At 41.4% G+C, this 16,167-nt stretch overlaps 2 protein-coding genes across 7 annotated transcripts in view; one reads left to right on the forward strand and one right to left on the reverse strand.

Moving 5' to 3' along the window:
• Positions 1-16,167, forward strand: part of TARDBP (TAR DNA binding protein) — an 18,414-nt gene continuing 2,247 nt past the window's right edge. Inside the window, exons 1-7 of one of the 6 annotated variants that reach the window (XR_008598405.1) lie at positions 1-113; positions 4,966-5,219; positions 5,626-5,789; positions 7,012-7,152; positions 7,904-8,074; positions 8,968-10,244; positions 11,881-12,222. Coding sequence is in view for 4 of the 6 variants with exons in the window: in XM_055001338.1 (XP_054857313.1) it covers positions 4,982-5,219; positions 5,626-5,789; positions 7,012-7,152; positions 7,904-8,074; positions 8,968-9,501 (1,248 nt within the window). In the remaining 2 variants the exon portion in view is untranslated. Of the gene's footprint in view, positions 114-4,965; positions 5,220-5,625; positions 5,790-7,011; positions 7,153-7,903; positions 8,075-8,967; positions 10,985-11,880; positions 12,223-16,167 lie in introns of those variants that run through there. The other 5 variants (XM_055001340.1, XM_055001342.1, XR_008598406.1 and 2 more) reach the window with 5 other exon arrangements.
• Positions 14,017-16,167, reverse strand: part of MASP2 (MBL associated serine protease 2) — a 20,651-nt gene continuing 18,500 nt past the window's right edge. The window contains exons 10-11 of the mRNA XM_055001336.1: positions 15,783-15,857; positions 14,017-14,838 (exon numbers count right to left, since the gene is read on the reverse strand). Coding sequence (XP_054857311.1) covers positions 14,063-14,838; positions 15,783-15,857 — 851 coding nt within the window. The 3' untranslated portion in view covers positions 14,017-14,062. The remainder of the gene's footprint in view (positions 14,839-15,782; positions 15,858-16,167) is intronic.

Genomic DNA, 16,167 nt, shown 5'->3' on the forward strand with positions numbered 1-16,167 from the left:
CCATTTTGTCGGCGCGGGAGGAGAGCGGAGGCCTTGCGGAGGAGCTTCTCCTGAGCCTTTGTGGGGCGCCGCAGCCGCTTTTCATCGACGCCCTCGAGGGCTTTCCGCCATCGGTAAGCGGGAGGAGCGGGCGATAACGGTGGCTGAGTCGTGCCGAGCGGTGCGGGTATACCCTGAGAGGAAAGGCAGAGCGAGGCCTAGTGCGCGGCGAAGGGGCCGAGAGGGAAATTTGAACGCCACCTCAGGCTCTTTTCGAAAGAGGCGGGGTCCCAGGAGGAAGCTGGGCCGAGATGATTTTTTGGCCCGGGCTCCGGAGACGATTCTGACTAGATTAGGAATGGAGCTAGGGTTGCCAGCCTCCAGGGGAGGTCTGGAGATCTCCCGGAATCACTGCTGATCTCCAGGCCGCAGAGATCAGCTCTCCTGGAGAAAATGGCAGGCGGATGGATGCTGTGCCGTTATGAGTGCAATCCTATGCAAAGTTAAACCAGTCTAAGCCCATTGATTTCAGTGGGCTTAGACTGGCGTAAATCTACATAGGGTTGGACTGTGTACCTCACAAGGCCCCTCTCCAAACCCCACCCCCAAATTTCCAGGAATTTCCTAGCCCATTATTTTTATTTGATTTACATTATTTATGGTCTGTTTTTCTTGTTGAGGCTCAGGGCGGATGACTGGAAAGTGTATGTCAGTTCAGTCAATTTCAGATACATTTCAATTAGTAATGTAATAGGGTATGTATATGCAAATTTGCAAAGTTTTAAACTATCAGGAATCCAGTAACAGCATTTAAGAAATGCTAAACAGAGCATAAGCTAGTCTAAGGCTGACATATTAAACAACATATAAACTGCATATTGGGATCATACAGCAGCAGATAGTATATAGAAGTCTATAGTTGTATAATTTGCCTTGAGTCTCAGTGGGAAAGGCGGGCTATAACGTAAATAAATAACTTTTAATAATCTAATATTATTGCTGCTGTAGTGGGATATACATTAATTAGATAAGTTTATTTTTTTAAGGTATGGGTGTACACTTTCTGGAGTACATTAAATATTTTAATTAGTTGTGAATGGTGAGGGCTTAGGTTAGGATGTAAATCTGCAAAGAAGTGAAATACATCTGTTGCACTGGCATTTGTAATGAAGCATACAAAGTAAGTGAGTTAATTTGTTTATTTCAAATGTTTTATATATGCTATTTGTTGTCTCCCTTTTTCACTGAGACTCAAGGCGGATGACACAGTGTGAGTCAGTACAGTCAATTTCAAAGCCTTTTAAAAAACAATGTAATAGGGTACATAATTGCAAATTTGCAAAGATTTACAGTGCAATCCTATGAAGAGTTACTCCAGTCTAAGCTCACTGACTTCAATGGGCTTAGACTGGAGTAACTCACCATAGGATTGCACTGTTTAACTAGCAGGAATCTAATACAGAGTTGAAGAAAAACTAAATAGACCATAAGCAGTTGTAAGACTGACATTAAACAACGTATAAACTGTCCAGTAGGATCATACTTATAGTGACAGACAGTACATAGAAATACAGTCTGTAGTCCCTCTTTTATGCTACTGTATCTGCTCACTGACTGTCCTGTTGATAGCTAGTGTATTTTTCCTCAGTGAATGACTTAGCTATTGCTTATATTATATTTCACTGGGGCTGTGTAATCTGCCTTGGGTCTCAGTGAAAAAGGTGGACTGCAAATAAAATTAAAAACCCCGAGAACAGCTACTGGTGCTCCTGCTTGGGGATGGGGGGGGGGAGTGTCCTGGAAGCAGCTCGGAGCAGCTGCTGTTGAAAGCAGGATGTTTCCTATTTGTCCTTATCCCTCTTTCGAAATAAGTTGCGCAGCCTGCCAAGGATCATATTTTCAGTGCAATCCTAGGAAGAGTTACTCCAGTCTAAGCCCATAGAAATCAGTGGCCTGAGACTGGAGTAACTTCTAAGATTGCACTGTCAGTCTTAAGTTAGTGTGCCAAATTAAAGGGCAAAAGGCCCATCTCGTCCAGCATCCTGTCTCTTAAAGTGGTCAACCAGTTACGCTGGAGGGCTGACAACAGGGCATAGAGGCCGAGACCTTCCCCTGATGTTAACCTCCTGGCACTGGTGTTCAGAAGTTGACTGTCTCTGAATGTGGAGATTCCCTTCAGCCACCATGGCTAGTAGGAATTGCCCATAGTGCACAGTCCCCTTTACTGTACACTAGGCCCAACTCTTCCTTTCTGAATGGTGCCAAATGTGATTGGGCTGCAGTTACTGTGATGAGCACATCAGTTGTATTATTTGTTGCCTTGTTCATTTGCTTTACTTACAGTTTTTGCTTCCTCCATTTATCCTCACAATGACCTTGTGAGGTGGGTTAGGCTGTGAGTCTGTGGACTGGCCTGAGGTCACCCAGCAAGCTTCCATGGCAAAGTGGTGATTTGAACCTGGGGCTCCCAAATTCTAATCTGACACTCTAACCCCTATACTATGCTGGTTTATTCTGCATCTCCAGGAGGGCAGTGGGCATTCTCAGTTCTCATGTGGTCATGTTTTGGAGGGTTTTTTCTTCTTAGCTTATTCAGTAACATTGTGGGGTAATAGTGTCAGGTGGATAGCTGTGTTGGTCTGAAGTAGAAGAGTGAGATTCAGGTCCAGTAGCACCTTAAAGACCAAGTAGATTTCCAGTGCATGACGTTTCATGAGTTAGATTGTGATAGTTACCCTGCTGAGCTCTATGGGTGAGTGGAGATTTGAATCTAGCTCTCTGTAGTTCTGTTCACTCTTAATTGCTAGTATTAATTTATTACATTCCCCCCCACCACCACTGTTCTTGCAGCATACATAGCCCTCCCCTCCGTAAATGTTATCTCCACAACAACCCTGTGATGCAAGATAGGGTGACACTGAAAATAGTTGGCTCAAGAACATCTAGTGCATTTCATAGCTAGATGGGGATTTGAACCTGGGTGTCTTGGTCCTGCACTGTAGTTGCTGTAAGTACTGTACCATGCTGGCCCTTCTTTGGCAAAGGACTTTGTATAGGTGGACAGAACCTTTATGTTCAGATGCAGTTCTTCTCTGGATAGCATATACAGTAGACTAACACTGTCTTTGTGTGGTTCCCAGGTGCATCTGCTTGGGCAGTGTTCCCCAAAGGAGGCTAGACATTTGATCTAGAAAGAAAGGAAAGCCTGAAGGGGGATTGGAACTACAAGCAAGGGGCTTTCCAGTCCTCATGATTGTCTAGTGGCTGCAGGTGCTATTGCAGCCATGGAAGAGCCCTTTCCCAATAACAAGCTCTGCGTTACAGTGTCCCTGCCCACTTTCTGAAAAACTCAGTGGGCACCAGGGGAAGTACTAGCAGGCACCATGTTGCCCACGGGTGCCATGTTAGGGAACCCTGTATTAGATATTTATTAGCTATGTTGGTTTACTGGAGCCTCCATGTTCAGGCAGTCTACCTTCTAAATACTAGATCCTGGAAACAAATTAGAAGAAGGCTGTTGCCTTCCTAGAAGCATCAGACTGGCCATTCTTGGAAACTGCTTGTTGGACAAGATGGATCTTTTGGTTCTGAAATAACAAGGCCAGTCTTGTTTGTAGTTATCAGCTGATCCTTGCTATGACGAGAGAATGGAACCTTCACTGTCTGAAGAAACTGAATATGCGTGAATGTCATATGCTGGGGGGAAAAACAAGGGGGAAAAGAGCTGTTTCCTTCATATCCTGCTTGTAAGTTTCCAGTCACTGTGCTTAAACCTGTCTCACAGGATTGTGCTGAGGATAGAATTGGGAAAGAACAGTGTCTGCCATCTGAGTTCCTTTGAAGAACAGTGGGATTAAAAGTAATAAAATTAAGATGATTAGCCAGTGTTAGAGACAGAGTGGTGGACCTGCCTTTGTTCTCCAGCAGGCATCATCTTCTCACAGCTAAGTTGACCCTCCGCATAATGAATAGTAAACATAGAGCTTACAGTTTATGGAAATTGTTGCCACTGACTTGGATGGCTTTAGACCTCTTCACTGTGCTAAAGGAATTCCAGTTGTAGCAGTAGTCTACTTCTAAATACAGGAGGGGCTTAGGGTTAAGTGGGAGGACATATTGCATTCTTTGGAGATTTTTGTGAGAAACCATATATTGGACCTTTTAGTCTGATTCAGCTGAACTCTTATGTTGATGTTCAGAAGCAGTGTACCTGCTTTTCAGATGGAACAAATACGAGGGTATGGCTGTGTTGTGTTTTAATTATAGCTGAGTTTAACTAAAGCCATGAACCCTCCAGAGTCCAGCATTGGTATAGAATGCTAAGATACAGCCCAGGAACATGAGCATTAATAGTTTTTTTAAAAAACTATTTTTGAGCAGTGCTCCTTTTCTCAACAAACCGCTGCCTGCTCTTTAGTAGGAGTTAGGTTCAGGCAGTTAACTGTGACAGTTAAAAGCAATCTCCATATCTTGAGGCAGTATTCTTATCAGTGTTCAGAAGAGAAACTTCTGTTTTGCCCTGCTCAAAAGAAATATTGTACAGCCATCTACTGTATGGGTAAACTGGATTGGACATGCGACTCATTATTTTAAGAAATTTAGTGCTACATCCTGTGATAATAGTCAGTAACCTAATGGCTTTTTAAAAAAGGACTAGAGAAATGATGAATAGATAATTAATACTTCCCAGTCTTCTGAATACCAAATGCTGAGAACAAATAAAATATCAGGCTTTTGCCTTCATGCCCTTTTGGGTTTCTGCTGGCCTGTGCGCTAAGGGCTATATGTAGCAGTCAATAAAGTATCAGCCATGGTATTTACTTTAATAGAGAAAAGTGAAAGCAACCCTTTCATTTCAAGACCTTTAGTAGTTTCTGTAAAATAACTGCAGGGCATGTGGAGAGAGACTAGATACTGCTCCAATCTAAATCTGTTTTTTAAAAAAATATTGCTCACATTTTTCCTTTAATATTTTTATTCCATTAGTAACATCACGGCAGACATGTCGGAGTACATCCGGGTTACCGAGGATGAGAATGAAGAACCAATTGAGATCCCCTCAGAGGATGACGGGACTGTGTTGCTATCTACAGTCACTGCTCAGTTCCCAGGGGCATGTGGTCTGCGCTACAGAAACCCTGTGTCTCAGTGTATGAGAGGAGTCCGATTAGTGGAAGGAATTCTGCATGCGCCAGATAATGGCTGGGGAAATCTGGTTTATGTTGTTAATTATCCCAAAGGTGTGTGTGTTAAACATCATTTTAAATTAAAGAAATAAAATAATTATTATGGTTTGTAGTTTGGACCTAGAAATCTATTTGGATGTTAATGCTTTTTTTAAATTGCTGAGATTCAGATAATTTCCAAAAATAATGCAAGTGTTAGCAGTGAATGTCTTCAACTCCTAATAAATATCAAGAGTACAATTCTGTGTATATTTACTTTGGAGTAAGTCCCACTGAACAGAGCAGGGCTTACTTCTGAATAAACATGCTTAGGATTTAGCTGCACATAGCAGAATAAGTTGTCTCCTATTAAGCTTTTGCTTTATCAATGAGCTTAGACTAGAGTAACTCTTCTTAGGATTGAACTGTTCGTTTGTTTTTGTAAGTGCTCTGTTTGGTGATAGACATTTCTCTCTTTCAGACAATAAGCGGAAAATGGATGAGACAGATGCCTCATCAGCTGTGAAAGTGAAGCGAGCAGTGCAGAAAACCTCTGATCTCATTGTTTTGGGGCTCCCGTGGAAAACAACTGAACAAGATCTAAAGGAATATTTCAGCACATTTGGAGAGGTTCTCATGGTGCAGGTATTTGGCGTTCCTTTCTACGAGAAGTCTGTGGGATTTTCCTGTGGCTGAGGACTGAACTTTCATAAGCAGAGGAGTCTGAGCATTTAATACCCTGCTTTAGCAATGCTAAAATATAGTTGCAAAAATACATGCTTAGCAAACTTTACTCTTCTTGCTATCTATCCCATGACAGCTACTCTTCCTGGTTCCTACTGTGTGTTGTCCCTTGCAGGTCTCTCCCAGTGACTTTCATATCCTTTTAAACTGTTGCATGCTATGCTTAAACCAAATCATAGCTTTACAGTCTTATCCTAGACCCTTTTTTTATTGAGAAAGGAAGTCCCACTGATTTTGATGGCCTTTATTTTCAAGGAAGTAAGCATGTGTTGGTATTAGATTTTGGTCAGTTGAATTTAGTTTTGGCTCATTTGGTTGTAGTTCAGGTTTTTTCAGTGTTAGCTGAGTCTTGAGGAGTTCTGGTGGAGTCCGTTTTGCCTTTGTACGCAGGTCTGAAAGTTACTTGGCAACATCATAGGTGTTGCCTGTTTTATCTGATGTCACTCCTAATGGTAAACTTGATGGCTGTGTGCTTATCAGGGCAGCGAAAGCTACCTTCAGACAAGATAAGCAGTCTTCTATATACTTGGAATACTCCCCAGGTATGCAGATAAATAGTAAATGAAAAAAGCACTAAACATAAAAGGGAGGGGGATCTCAGAGCATTGATTCATAGCCAAGATGGACAAATCTGGATGCTTAGATAATGGGCTATTGAGGTCCTGTGATTCTCCATGCAGTATGGAAAGAAAGACCCCTCCCCCCAGTATTGAATCACTTTAATTCAGGGTAGAGAGCTGGACTGCTAAGAATCAGGACTAGATACGCAGGAAGTTGCTTATCTATCTTGGAGTAATCTGTACTAAGTACACTGTGAATTTCTCCATTGGGTTCCCCTTCCCATAGTTCTTTGTTGGCCACTGGCTTGTCTGTACTAAATTTTAACTTTTCTGATTTACTTGAACTGATGAAAATTGTCACATCCTGGCTGGTTATTTTTTGGGTGTTCAGAGAAGCATATTGGTATAGGTAAGGTAGGTCAGATTGAGTCATGGAAGTATTGTCCGAACATCGAACAAAACCTTTGTACCGTTTTCATCTTTGCAAGAAATAGTGTGGCATTGAATGCAATTTTTTACTTTCATTACAGTTCTAGCAGTCAAACCTCTTCTCTTATTCCCAGGTTAAGAAGGACATCAAAACTGGCCATTCAAAGGGGTTTGGGTTTGTACGATTTACTGACTATGAGACCCAGGTGAAAGTCATGTCTCAGCGACACATGATAGATGGAAGATGGTGTGACTGCAAGCTTCCAAACTCTAAGGTACTTTGGGTGACATGTTAGAAGCTTCTTTTGTTAATTGATTACCAAGAATGAGAAACTCTTTCTACAGTTTTGAACATGAAAGTGGGGATTTTTGAGTGTCCAGCAGCAGCTTCCCATACCATATGACCAGCCAAAATGAAGGGAGGGGAGTTTCAAAAGCAGATTGTTATGCACCATGAGAGGCTACTGCAAAAAAAAAAAAAAAGCGTATCTTGTTAGCCATGCCTAAAGTAGCTCTTTGGTCCTGGCCATTTAGAAGGCTCCAAGTAGAACTTTCAAGGATGTGTGCTTTGACTGAAATTATGAGTACTATGCCAGTATTTATACGTAGTTCTAAATTATTTAGAAATAAGAGTGAAACATTTAAAAATGGCATTGCTATTGCACCTTCTTCCCTTTCTCAAAATGTATAATTAAAGTACAGAAGGGAAGCAATATAAGTTCAGTACAAGTTCTCTTCCAAATGTTGATCCTGTGCAAGTAACGTCCCAGAAGAAGTGCTTCCGTTCTTTGGTAAGCCCTGCAGTCCAGGTAGCCCACAGTTGTACTGTTTCTGATCTCATGATGCAGCATACCTTTAAGTGTTAGAAGGCACCATTCCAGAATCTGCAATGAATTAACATTCAGCTGCTCATTTGAGAAATCTATATTTTCTTGCGTGGGTATGCACAAGCACCTGGTTATTACAGTAGCCAGACAAAATAGATTTTTGTATTAATGGGAGTTTCTTGTTCTGCATTGACACCAGCAAAGTCCAGACGAACCTTTGCGTAGCAGGAAGGTGTTTGTTGGGCGTTGTACCGAAGACATGACTGCAGATGAGCTTCGTCAGTTTTTTTCACAATACGGAGAAGTGGTTGATGTCTTCATCCCCAAACCGTTCAGAGCTTTTGCCTTTGTTACGTTTGCTGATGATCAGGTATCCAAAGCCGCTTAGTTATTCCCTGAAGCACAGGGCAACCTGGTCTTAAATGTTTTTGTTAAGTTTCTGTTTTCCTTTGATTGTATGTAAAATGTATGTACAACTGTCCTGACAGATAATAGACAATTATAGATCTATTTATACCACTCCTTTCAGGTACAGGAGCACTTTCACTTTAGACCAGGTTTTGATCCAAAAAAGCTACTCTCCAGAGTACCTCACCCCCCCCCCCCCGTAGTTTGCTGATTGCTTTCCTAACGTGGCAAATGCCTCTCGCGTGTGGCAGGCCTTAATTGCATCTCACTGCCACCATGGAAACAAAACCAGATGCAAGGCCAGCCTTGCAAGCTAGTACAGAAAAATTATTAATCCAAAAAGTGCCCTCATGCCTTTGTTGGTCTCCTGTAGCACATTGACTGGAGGGGGTGGACAAATTCCCAGCTCTCCTAGGCCAGAAAAATTTCCCTGCCTGATTGCCTGAAAGTTCACTTGTCGTGGGTGGCCAGGTTATTTACAAATCTGTATGAGGCAGTAATGAACAGAGCACCAAGTTGTATAAAACATTGACTGGTAAGAATAATAGAGTACTTTCTAATCTAGAAGTCTTAAGTGAAGCTTGTTTGTGTGTGTATATGAGCTGTGCTTTGAAAACACTTAACTGCTGTTTATATGAATCAGTAACTCTTAGAGGCACAATACACTTAACATGCATGTTATTCTATAGTGATATTTAGGAACTGAATTTCCTTTTGCAAGGAGGGTAACAGTAATACTCAGGAGGTGCTACTGTTCAAGCCATTTTGACCTGATGGTTATGGCTTCTGTTTCTAAAGTTGCTTGCTTTTTTGTGCTGTTTAAAGGTACTCATCTGCCTACCTTATTTCTTATAGGTTGCCCAGTCCCTTTGTGGCGAGGACTTGATCATAAAAGGAATCAGCGTCCATATATCCAATGCTGAACCTAAGCATAATAGCAGTAGACAACTAGAAAGAGGTGGAAGATTTGGTGGTAATCCAGGAGGCTTTGGGAATCAGGGTGGATTTCCTAACCGGGGGGGAGGAGGTGGAGGTGGAGGGTTGGGAAACAACCAGGGCAGTAACATGGGGGGCGGGATGAACTTTGGAGCCTTTAGCATCAACCCGGCAATGATGGCAGCAGCTCAGGCAGCGCTCCAGAGCAGTTGGGGGATGATGGGCATGCTAGCTAGCCAGCAGAACCAGTCTGGGCCATCTGGGAACAACCAGCCACAAGGCAACATGCAGAGGGAGCAGAACCAGGGCTTCAGTTCAGGGAGCAATTCCTATGGAGGCTCGAACTCTGGTGCGGCAATCGGGTGGGGCTCTTCAAACGCAGGCTCTAGCAGTGGCTTTAATGGAGGTTTTGGCTCAAGCATGGATTCCAAGTCATCTGGCTGGGGAATGTAGGCTATCCAGTACTGACTCTGTGGTGGGAAATCAGATTTTTTTTTCTAGAGCTTCTGGTAAGTATATTATAAGATGCATATACTAAAAGAACAAAAATTTCCAAATCAGTTTGTTCAGCGTGTAGTATATTTCAACAGTATTTTTGACACATTTTCTTTTGTAAGGGGGGGAGGGGAAAAAAAGAAAAAAAAGTTAAATGGAGTTTTATAGGTTTTGTTACAATGAGTTGGAATACATGAGATGGGATATTGAGTGATTGAAAGTGAACTGCTGTTTGCCTGATGGGTAAACGAACGCACTGCAATTTGATAGGAATTCATAAAAAAAATTGATTCCTCATTTCCTAGTCAGCTGAGATCTTTGCATGTTTCAAAAATGGAAGCCATTTTTTCAGAAACTGCATCCTTTCCTTGTTAGTTTTTTTTCTTTTAAAATTTAATTTGATCCCCCGCCATAAGAATTTCTCTCTCTCTTTCTCTCCCTCCCCCTCCCCCCAAATGTCCTGTGTGGAGAATGCAATGTTGGTGTCGGCTTTTTTTCCTTTTAACACTGTCTCCCCTCCTCATACTAAAGTACGGTATGAAGACCTCATTTAATCCTTGCAGTTCATCTCATTTCAAATGTCTATGGAAGAAGCACTTCATTGAAAGCAGTGCAGTAAAAAAAAGTCAGGAATACTTCTGTCTCCATGCTTTCTCATCTAAGACTTCTTCATCACACTGCACATGCTTCGTCTTAAGACGGTGGGTGTTCCATTTTTATCCGCTACTCTTTTATTTCATGGAGTCGTATTCAACGCTATGAACGCAAGGCTGTGAGATGGAACCAGAAGGCTTGTTTGAACTTTTGAAAACCTTGTGTGGTATTGGATTGGTGGTGCCGAGGCATGTGAGGGCTTGGTATGTGCGAGAAAAAGGAGGAGGCGCATGCAGAGAGAGACCTGGTGGTGCTTAATGGGATTTTAAAAAAACCCAAAATTTTCCTTGGCGCGATGTCCCTCGATCCTGTGGCTTTGGTGAGAGAGTGTGCAGAGAGCATTGGGAGCGGACGTACGAGTGTTTTTTTTCTTGCATTCAAAGGACATCCCGATCTGGAAGAACTTAAATGGGGGGCTTTTTACCTAGTGAACCAATTATTTGAATGTGTTAAGTGAAATGAATATCTGTATTTTTTTCCTCCGTTGTCAACTCTGCTGTGAATGCTGTATGGTGTGTGTTCCTTTCTGTTAATGATTCTGTAAGTGTGGTAATGTGAATTGAAGGTGGGCTTCGGATGGGAACACCCAGCTTGGGGTGTGTTTTGCAGAATTTTTTTTTTTTTTTAATAGCAAAGCTCAGTCCCAAGCTTGGAGGTTCCCTCGGGTGGAAGTTTTCTCTGCCTGTAAGATATCCATATGAATGCTGTTTGCTGCAGTTCTATGTTTGGATGCTTTTTATAAGATTTGTCAATGTAGGAAATTCTTAAATAAAACTGATTTAAGTAATATGTGTGTGTGTTTGACAGCACCCCCCCGAGTGAGTTCATAGCAATGAATTTAAGTTGGGCTAGCTGTAATTTGTGTTTTTCTTTTACTAATGTAATTAATAACTAGTAATGCTAGTCCAGTTCCGTCTTTGTAGTATTTAATAATAATACATATCTGAAATCTAGTTCAACCAAATGAGATACCCCTCCCCTGGTGAGTGATTTCTCTCTCACGTTGGAGGCGAGAGCCAAAATTGCATTTAAATGTAAATAGTATTGCTGCTCTCCAGTGCATTCTGCTTAGATGGCTGAGTAGGTGGTACAGTGTTAATCGCACTTTGTTGGCATGAGTATGGAGGAGAACAGCTTGCTCAAATATTAGCACCCTAAAGAATGCCAGTTGGCAGAGCAGTTGTGACTAGTTTGAAGAAAGAAAGGTGTGACTGTCTGAAGGAAGAGAATTGGCAGGATTATGATCTTGGCAGTCCTAAAGAATTGTTGAATAAGTTACAGCATCTTGGTGATCCCATTATTATATCTGATGCAAATCTACAACTTCCTCTGGGCAGATTGTGGAAAGAAAAAAATCTACCACCTGAAACTGTTTCTGGTTTCATTGCAAATTTTCTGTGTGTGCTGGAAAGCTAGTTTCCCTCTTTTTTTCTTGGATCTTGAGCTAAAAGCCTGAATCCTGTTGTTCTTAAAGAAATATTAGTACTTATAGACTCTTAAATTGTTAATGGGTGCTTTGACTAGCTATGCTGTTTAATGCTAAAGCCAACTGCAGTACTTCTCACTGTAAAACCATTGGTGACTATTCCAAGAAGAAATATTCTTTCATAAGATGCTTAATTTTTTCTGCACCTAAATCAGATCCATTGCCAAACTCTGTACCATCTGAATTTTGCATTTTAGCATTTGCACTAATACCAGCTACTGCTGCTGAGTAACACTTAAAATGGTATTCTCGGAGCTCCAAAGGCTAAACTCTGTCATCTCGGGAAGGATCTTGAGGGTAAGTTTATACATCACCAGCATGGTTTCAGTAACTTGTTTCAGCTTGTCTTTTGAGTTTAGAGCCAACTCGGGACACCTACTGTGATATTTTTAATGCTGCTAGAGCACAAAGGGTTCTAATATTCCCTCCCTCAAATCCCTGCGTGTATTAGAAATGTTTTCAAACATTATTCGTAGTCGATAATAATTTTTTTTAGTGTTTAAAGTGAGTTAATAAAAGGTGTTCTCATAACTTGAGTGTCTGGAGTCTTGATTGCCTTGACTTTCGGTAGACTTGTATCTGTTGCACTAATGTGATTTAAAGTGGAAAAATCAGGAACACAGTTTAACACTGCTAGAAGGATTATCTTGCTAATGAGCTTCATTTAGTAATAAACAGTATAGTAATTTAACAAAGGCCCTATGTGAGCGAATGAGTTGTGTGTTTTGGTTACCTGCTGAGCATCTCTTAATTACTGAGTCTGTGCTATTCAAATAGATATAATGTTGACAATTTTCCTCTTGCAGGCTAAATTTGCGTGGGTGTGATTGAAGCTTGGAACACTTCAGTCTCAGCAGTTGCAAATATAATGTTGCAGCTGATTGAACAGCACCACTGGGGGGTCTTGTCCTATTCCTCTTGAGCAGCATACATCTGTGTTCTTTGGCTGTCAGTACTGCCTGCTTGTAAGAACAGAACAGAGCACTGAATCTTTTATTCGAAGCTTGTAGAGAGCATCCACGGCTACTACAGTGATGGGTCAGTTAGCATAAGTTGCAGTAGCCATTTGTGTGAATTTTATAAAAATACAAACCTGATTTAGGTTTAAGACTTTACTTCTTACAATTGGCTGTAGAAAAATGTTAACAAAACTATGGTTTGGGAAAGAGAGTGAAGGCATTTGTGCAAGGCAGTTTCACTAACGGCACTTAGGTTAATCACATAATGCCCTTTGAGTCTGGGAGCGTTTTCATCTGTTTGGAAGAATCTACAAATGATTTTAGGGACTAAACCACTTTAGCGCTTCCATGAATCATCTGGTCTAGGATATCTTCCCCTCTCCCCATGAAAAATAAAAGTTCAAATATACTATGGAAGGAATGTGATTCACTGTCAAGCATAAGGTAATCCTAGTTCATTGCATGTGAAGAAGTAGGCCCTAGTCCATGAAAATTTATGCTGGAATAAGATTTGGTTCGTCTTTATGGTGATATTAGATTCTTTGTTCAACTCCAACTTCTGGAATAATATCAAGCATACTTTAATTAGAAGCTCAGTAGATTTGTGTATGTTTAGCATGCTGATTTCTTTGCTGGAACAGAGAAAAAAATTAGAAGACCAGCTGTATTTAATTTTTCTTTTAAAAAAAGAAGACAGGTGGATATGAGAAGCACATGGAATGATGCCTAACTTTATGCTTCAATGCTGCAGTCTCTTAGGAGAGACAGGATAGAAACGTACTAAAACCTGAAGTAGCTTACAGTGACTTGTGCACACAGGGCTTCCTGGTCTCTGCAGAATTTAGTTAAACCTTTCTAGGATTTGTCTTAACGTGGAACTGTCAGGATGTTTTCACAGCCCAATCTCACTTGCTTTTACTGTCTCACACAAGCAGAAAAATTGTGTGAGAATGAAGTGGTTGGATAGGTTGCACTGCTTTAGACAAATTCACATGTGTCTTATGCTGAGTCACACCATTGGTCTGTTAAGGTCGGTGTTACTTTGACTAGCAGCTGCTCTTTAGTGTCATAGGAAGAGGTCTTTTATATTGTCTGCTTTCTGATCCATTTAGCCGCAGATGGGTTGAACCTGGGACCACGGATGCTCTGTTACTTGAACCGTGGCCTTCTCAGAAGCATTAGATGCTTTTTCATATCACAATTCTGTGCAGATAGATTACTTCCAAGTAAATGCACTTAACAGGCCATCCTAAATAGGTTTGTACCCTTCTAAGCCTACTGACTTCATTGGGCTTCGGAGAGAGTAAGTGCTTTGAATAGCGGCGTTAGAGCTGCAGAGACAAATAGCTTTATGTATTTAAATATCAAGAGGAAGATCTTGAATTCTCTTTATTGAAATAGAGCAGCCTACAAGCGACAGTCAAGGATTATGTACAATTATGTTTTCAATCCATGGGATATAGTTGGTCACTTTGGTATATATACCATATAGGTGTGCAACACCACATTCCAAACCCCAGGAGACGATGCCACCGACAAACCACTTCCTGGTCTGAGTATCGAAGAAAGCTAATGGCCCACCACTGTCTCCACTGCATGAATCTCTTCCCCCTTGATCATAGCCAGCACAAAGCATGTTTTCTGTTAATACGAGTGGTTTTCCCTCTATAGTCCTGTTGGCGAATGCTGCTTTGCACTTCTCTGAGTCAACAACATCTAGCTCTGTGTATAGCAGGAAGAGGGAAGGCCTCTCCTTCTCTGTTTTCCCCCAGCCAGCTACTACTCCAATATCGCTTGTGTTCACATGGAATCGGTCTTCTTTTCCTGGCAAGCAAATGGGAGTGATGTTTGCATTAATGGGAACTTTGTGCTTCAGTTTAATCAAAGCAATATCGTGGTTAAAGTTGATGCCGTCGTTCCTGTATTCTTCGTGAACAAAAACAGATTCTGCCTCAGCTTGATAGTGATCAGTGGCTCGTTTGTTCACCAGACCCATTTTCAGGATCAGAGAGGATACGTCTGCTTGATCAGCGATGACATGTGCTGCTGTTAAAATCCAGTTATCGTACAAGAGGGCGCCACCCCCTGTTGTTCCTTGTCTGTCGATTATCAGAACTTGCCAAGGGAACTGTCCAGGCTTTGCTCTCTTTCCACCATATATGCGTTTCAGGGGCTTTGTATTTTGGATCCCACAGACTGAAGAAAGAATTGTAATATTACACTTTCGATAAATGTAGTATTTCTAAACAAAGCACTAAAGTATTTTAAGATAGTGAATGATAGCCTGATTTCTCTCTCTCTCTCTCTCTCTCTCTCTCTCTCTCTCTCTCTCTCCCCCTCCCTCTCTCCCCCTCTCTCCCTCCCTCTCCCTCCCTCTCTCCATCCCAATAGCATTTAGTAATATTCTAGGGTATGTGCGCGTGTGCACTTGGAGCATGCACAATATAGAAGTTGCATTTAGGTATATCAGTGGCTACTACTGCAATCCTAAATAGTGTCACACCCTTTTAAGTCGAGTGGGTAAAATTCAAGTATAGTAGCATCTAAGAGACCCAGCAGAATTTTCCACAGTATAAGCTTTTGTGAGCCAAAGTTTACTTTGTATCTGACGACAGTGATTTTCTTAGAAGCCAGAGTGGCTTAGAACGGTGTAACTGCTTAGAATTGTACTGTAGGTTTTATCAATGGCTATTAGATACATTCGTGGAATGATAAGTTTATCAAACTAGGTTTCTCATTCATGAATTTACTTGACCCCTTTCAAAACCATCTAGACTAGTGGCTACCATTGCATCCTGTGGTGAGGAAGTCCATAAATTAAAATTGTGTAAAGGTCTTTTGTTTCTCATGAAACTACTGCCACCAGTAGCCCTGAGATCTAGTATTGCTTCCTGAGTTGTAGAGGAAGAATGGAGTGGCTCGTACTTCCTTGCTTTTTGATTCTATGTAAGACTGTCACATGGAAAAATGTACAGAAGATAAACCTAGGATGTTTTAAACCTTGCATTTATCATCAGGATTCAAAATTCTTCCTTTTAAAGAAAAATACCTGTCTTCCAGTCATTTGTAACAGGTAAATGAAAATCAGTTGACCTTGCTGGTACCTGGCCTACCTGTTTTGCATCCATTTTGTACATTACCTGGCTTGCAGACAGGTGGTGTTTGCAGTCCATTGGAATTCCTCCAGTAGCCGTCAGGGGCACACCTGTAGCGACCTGTGAAAAAGTTCAGTGAACATTATTGGTAGTTGCAGGGCAGTGCCCCAAAATCTGGCTGGTTACTACAAATCAGTGAGAGATCTGATCCCCCTCTATCTTCTTGTCACTTGCTATCTTAGTGGTACAACTCGTGAATCTCCCTCATAATAAAAACAGTGTTTTTTGTTCTCGATCCATGCCTTGAGACCCCTTGCTCCCTCCAAACAGTTTAAATCAATCATTTAAGTATGCTACCCTTTCTTCAAGGAGCTCAGAGCAGAATACATGCCATTAACCCCTTTCCACCCTTCTTAAAACTCTAAATATC

The sequence above is a fragment of the Eublepharis macularius genome, chromosome 17 (genome assembly GCF_028583425.1).
Source record: "Eublepharis macularius isolate TG4126 chromosome 17, MPM_Emac_v1.0, whole genome shotgun sequence".
Taxonomy (NCBI): Eukaryota; Metazoa; Chordata; class Lepidosauria; order Squamata; family Eublepharidae; genus Eublepharis; species Eublepharis macularius.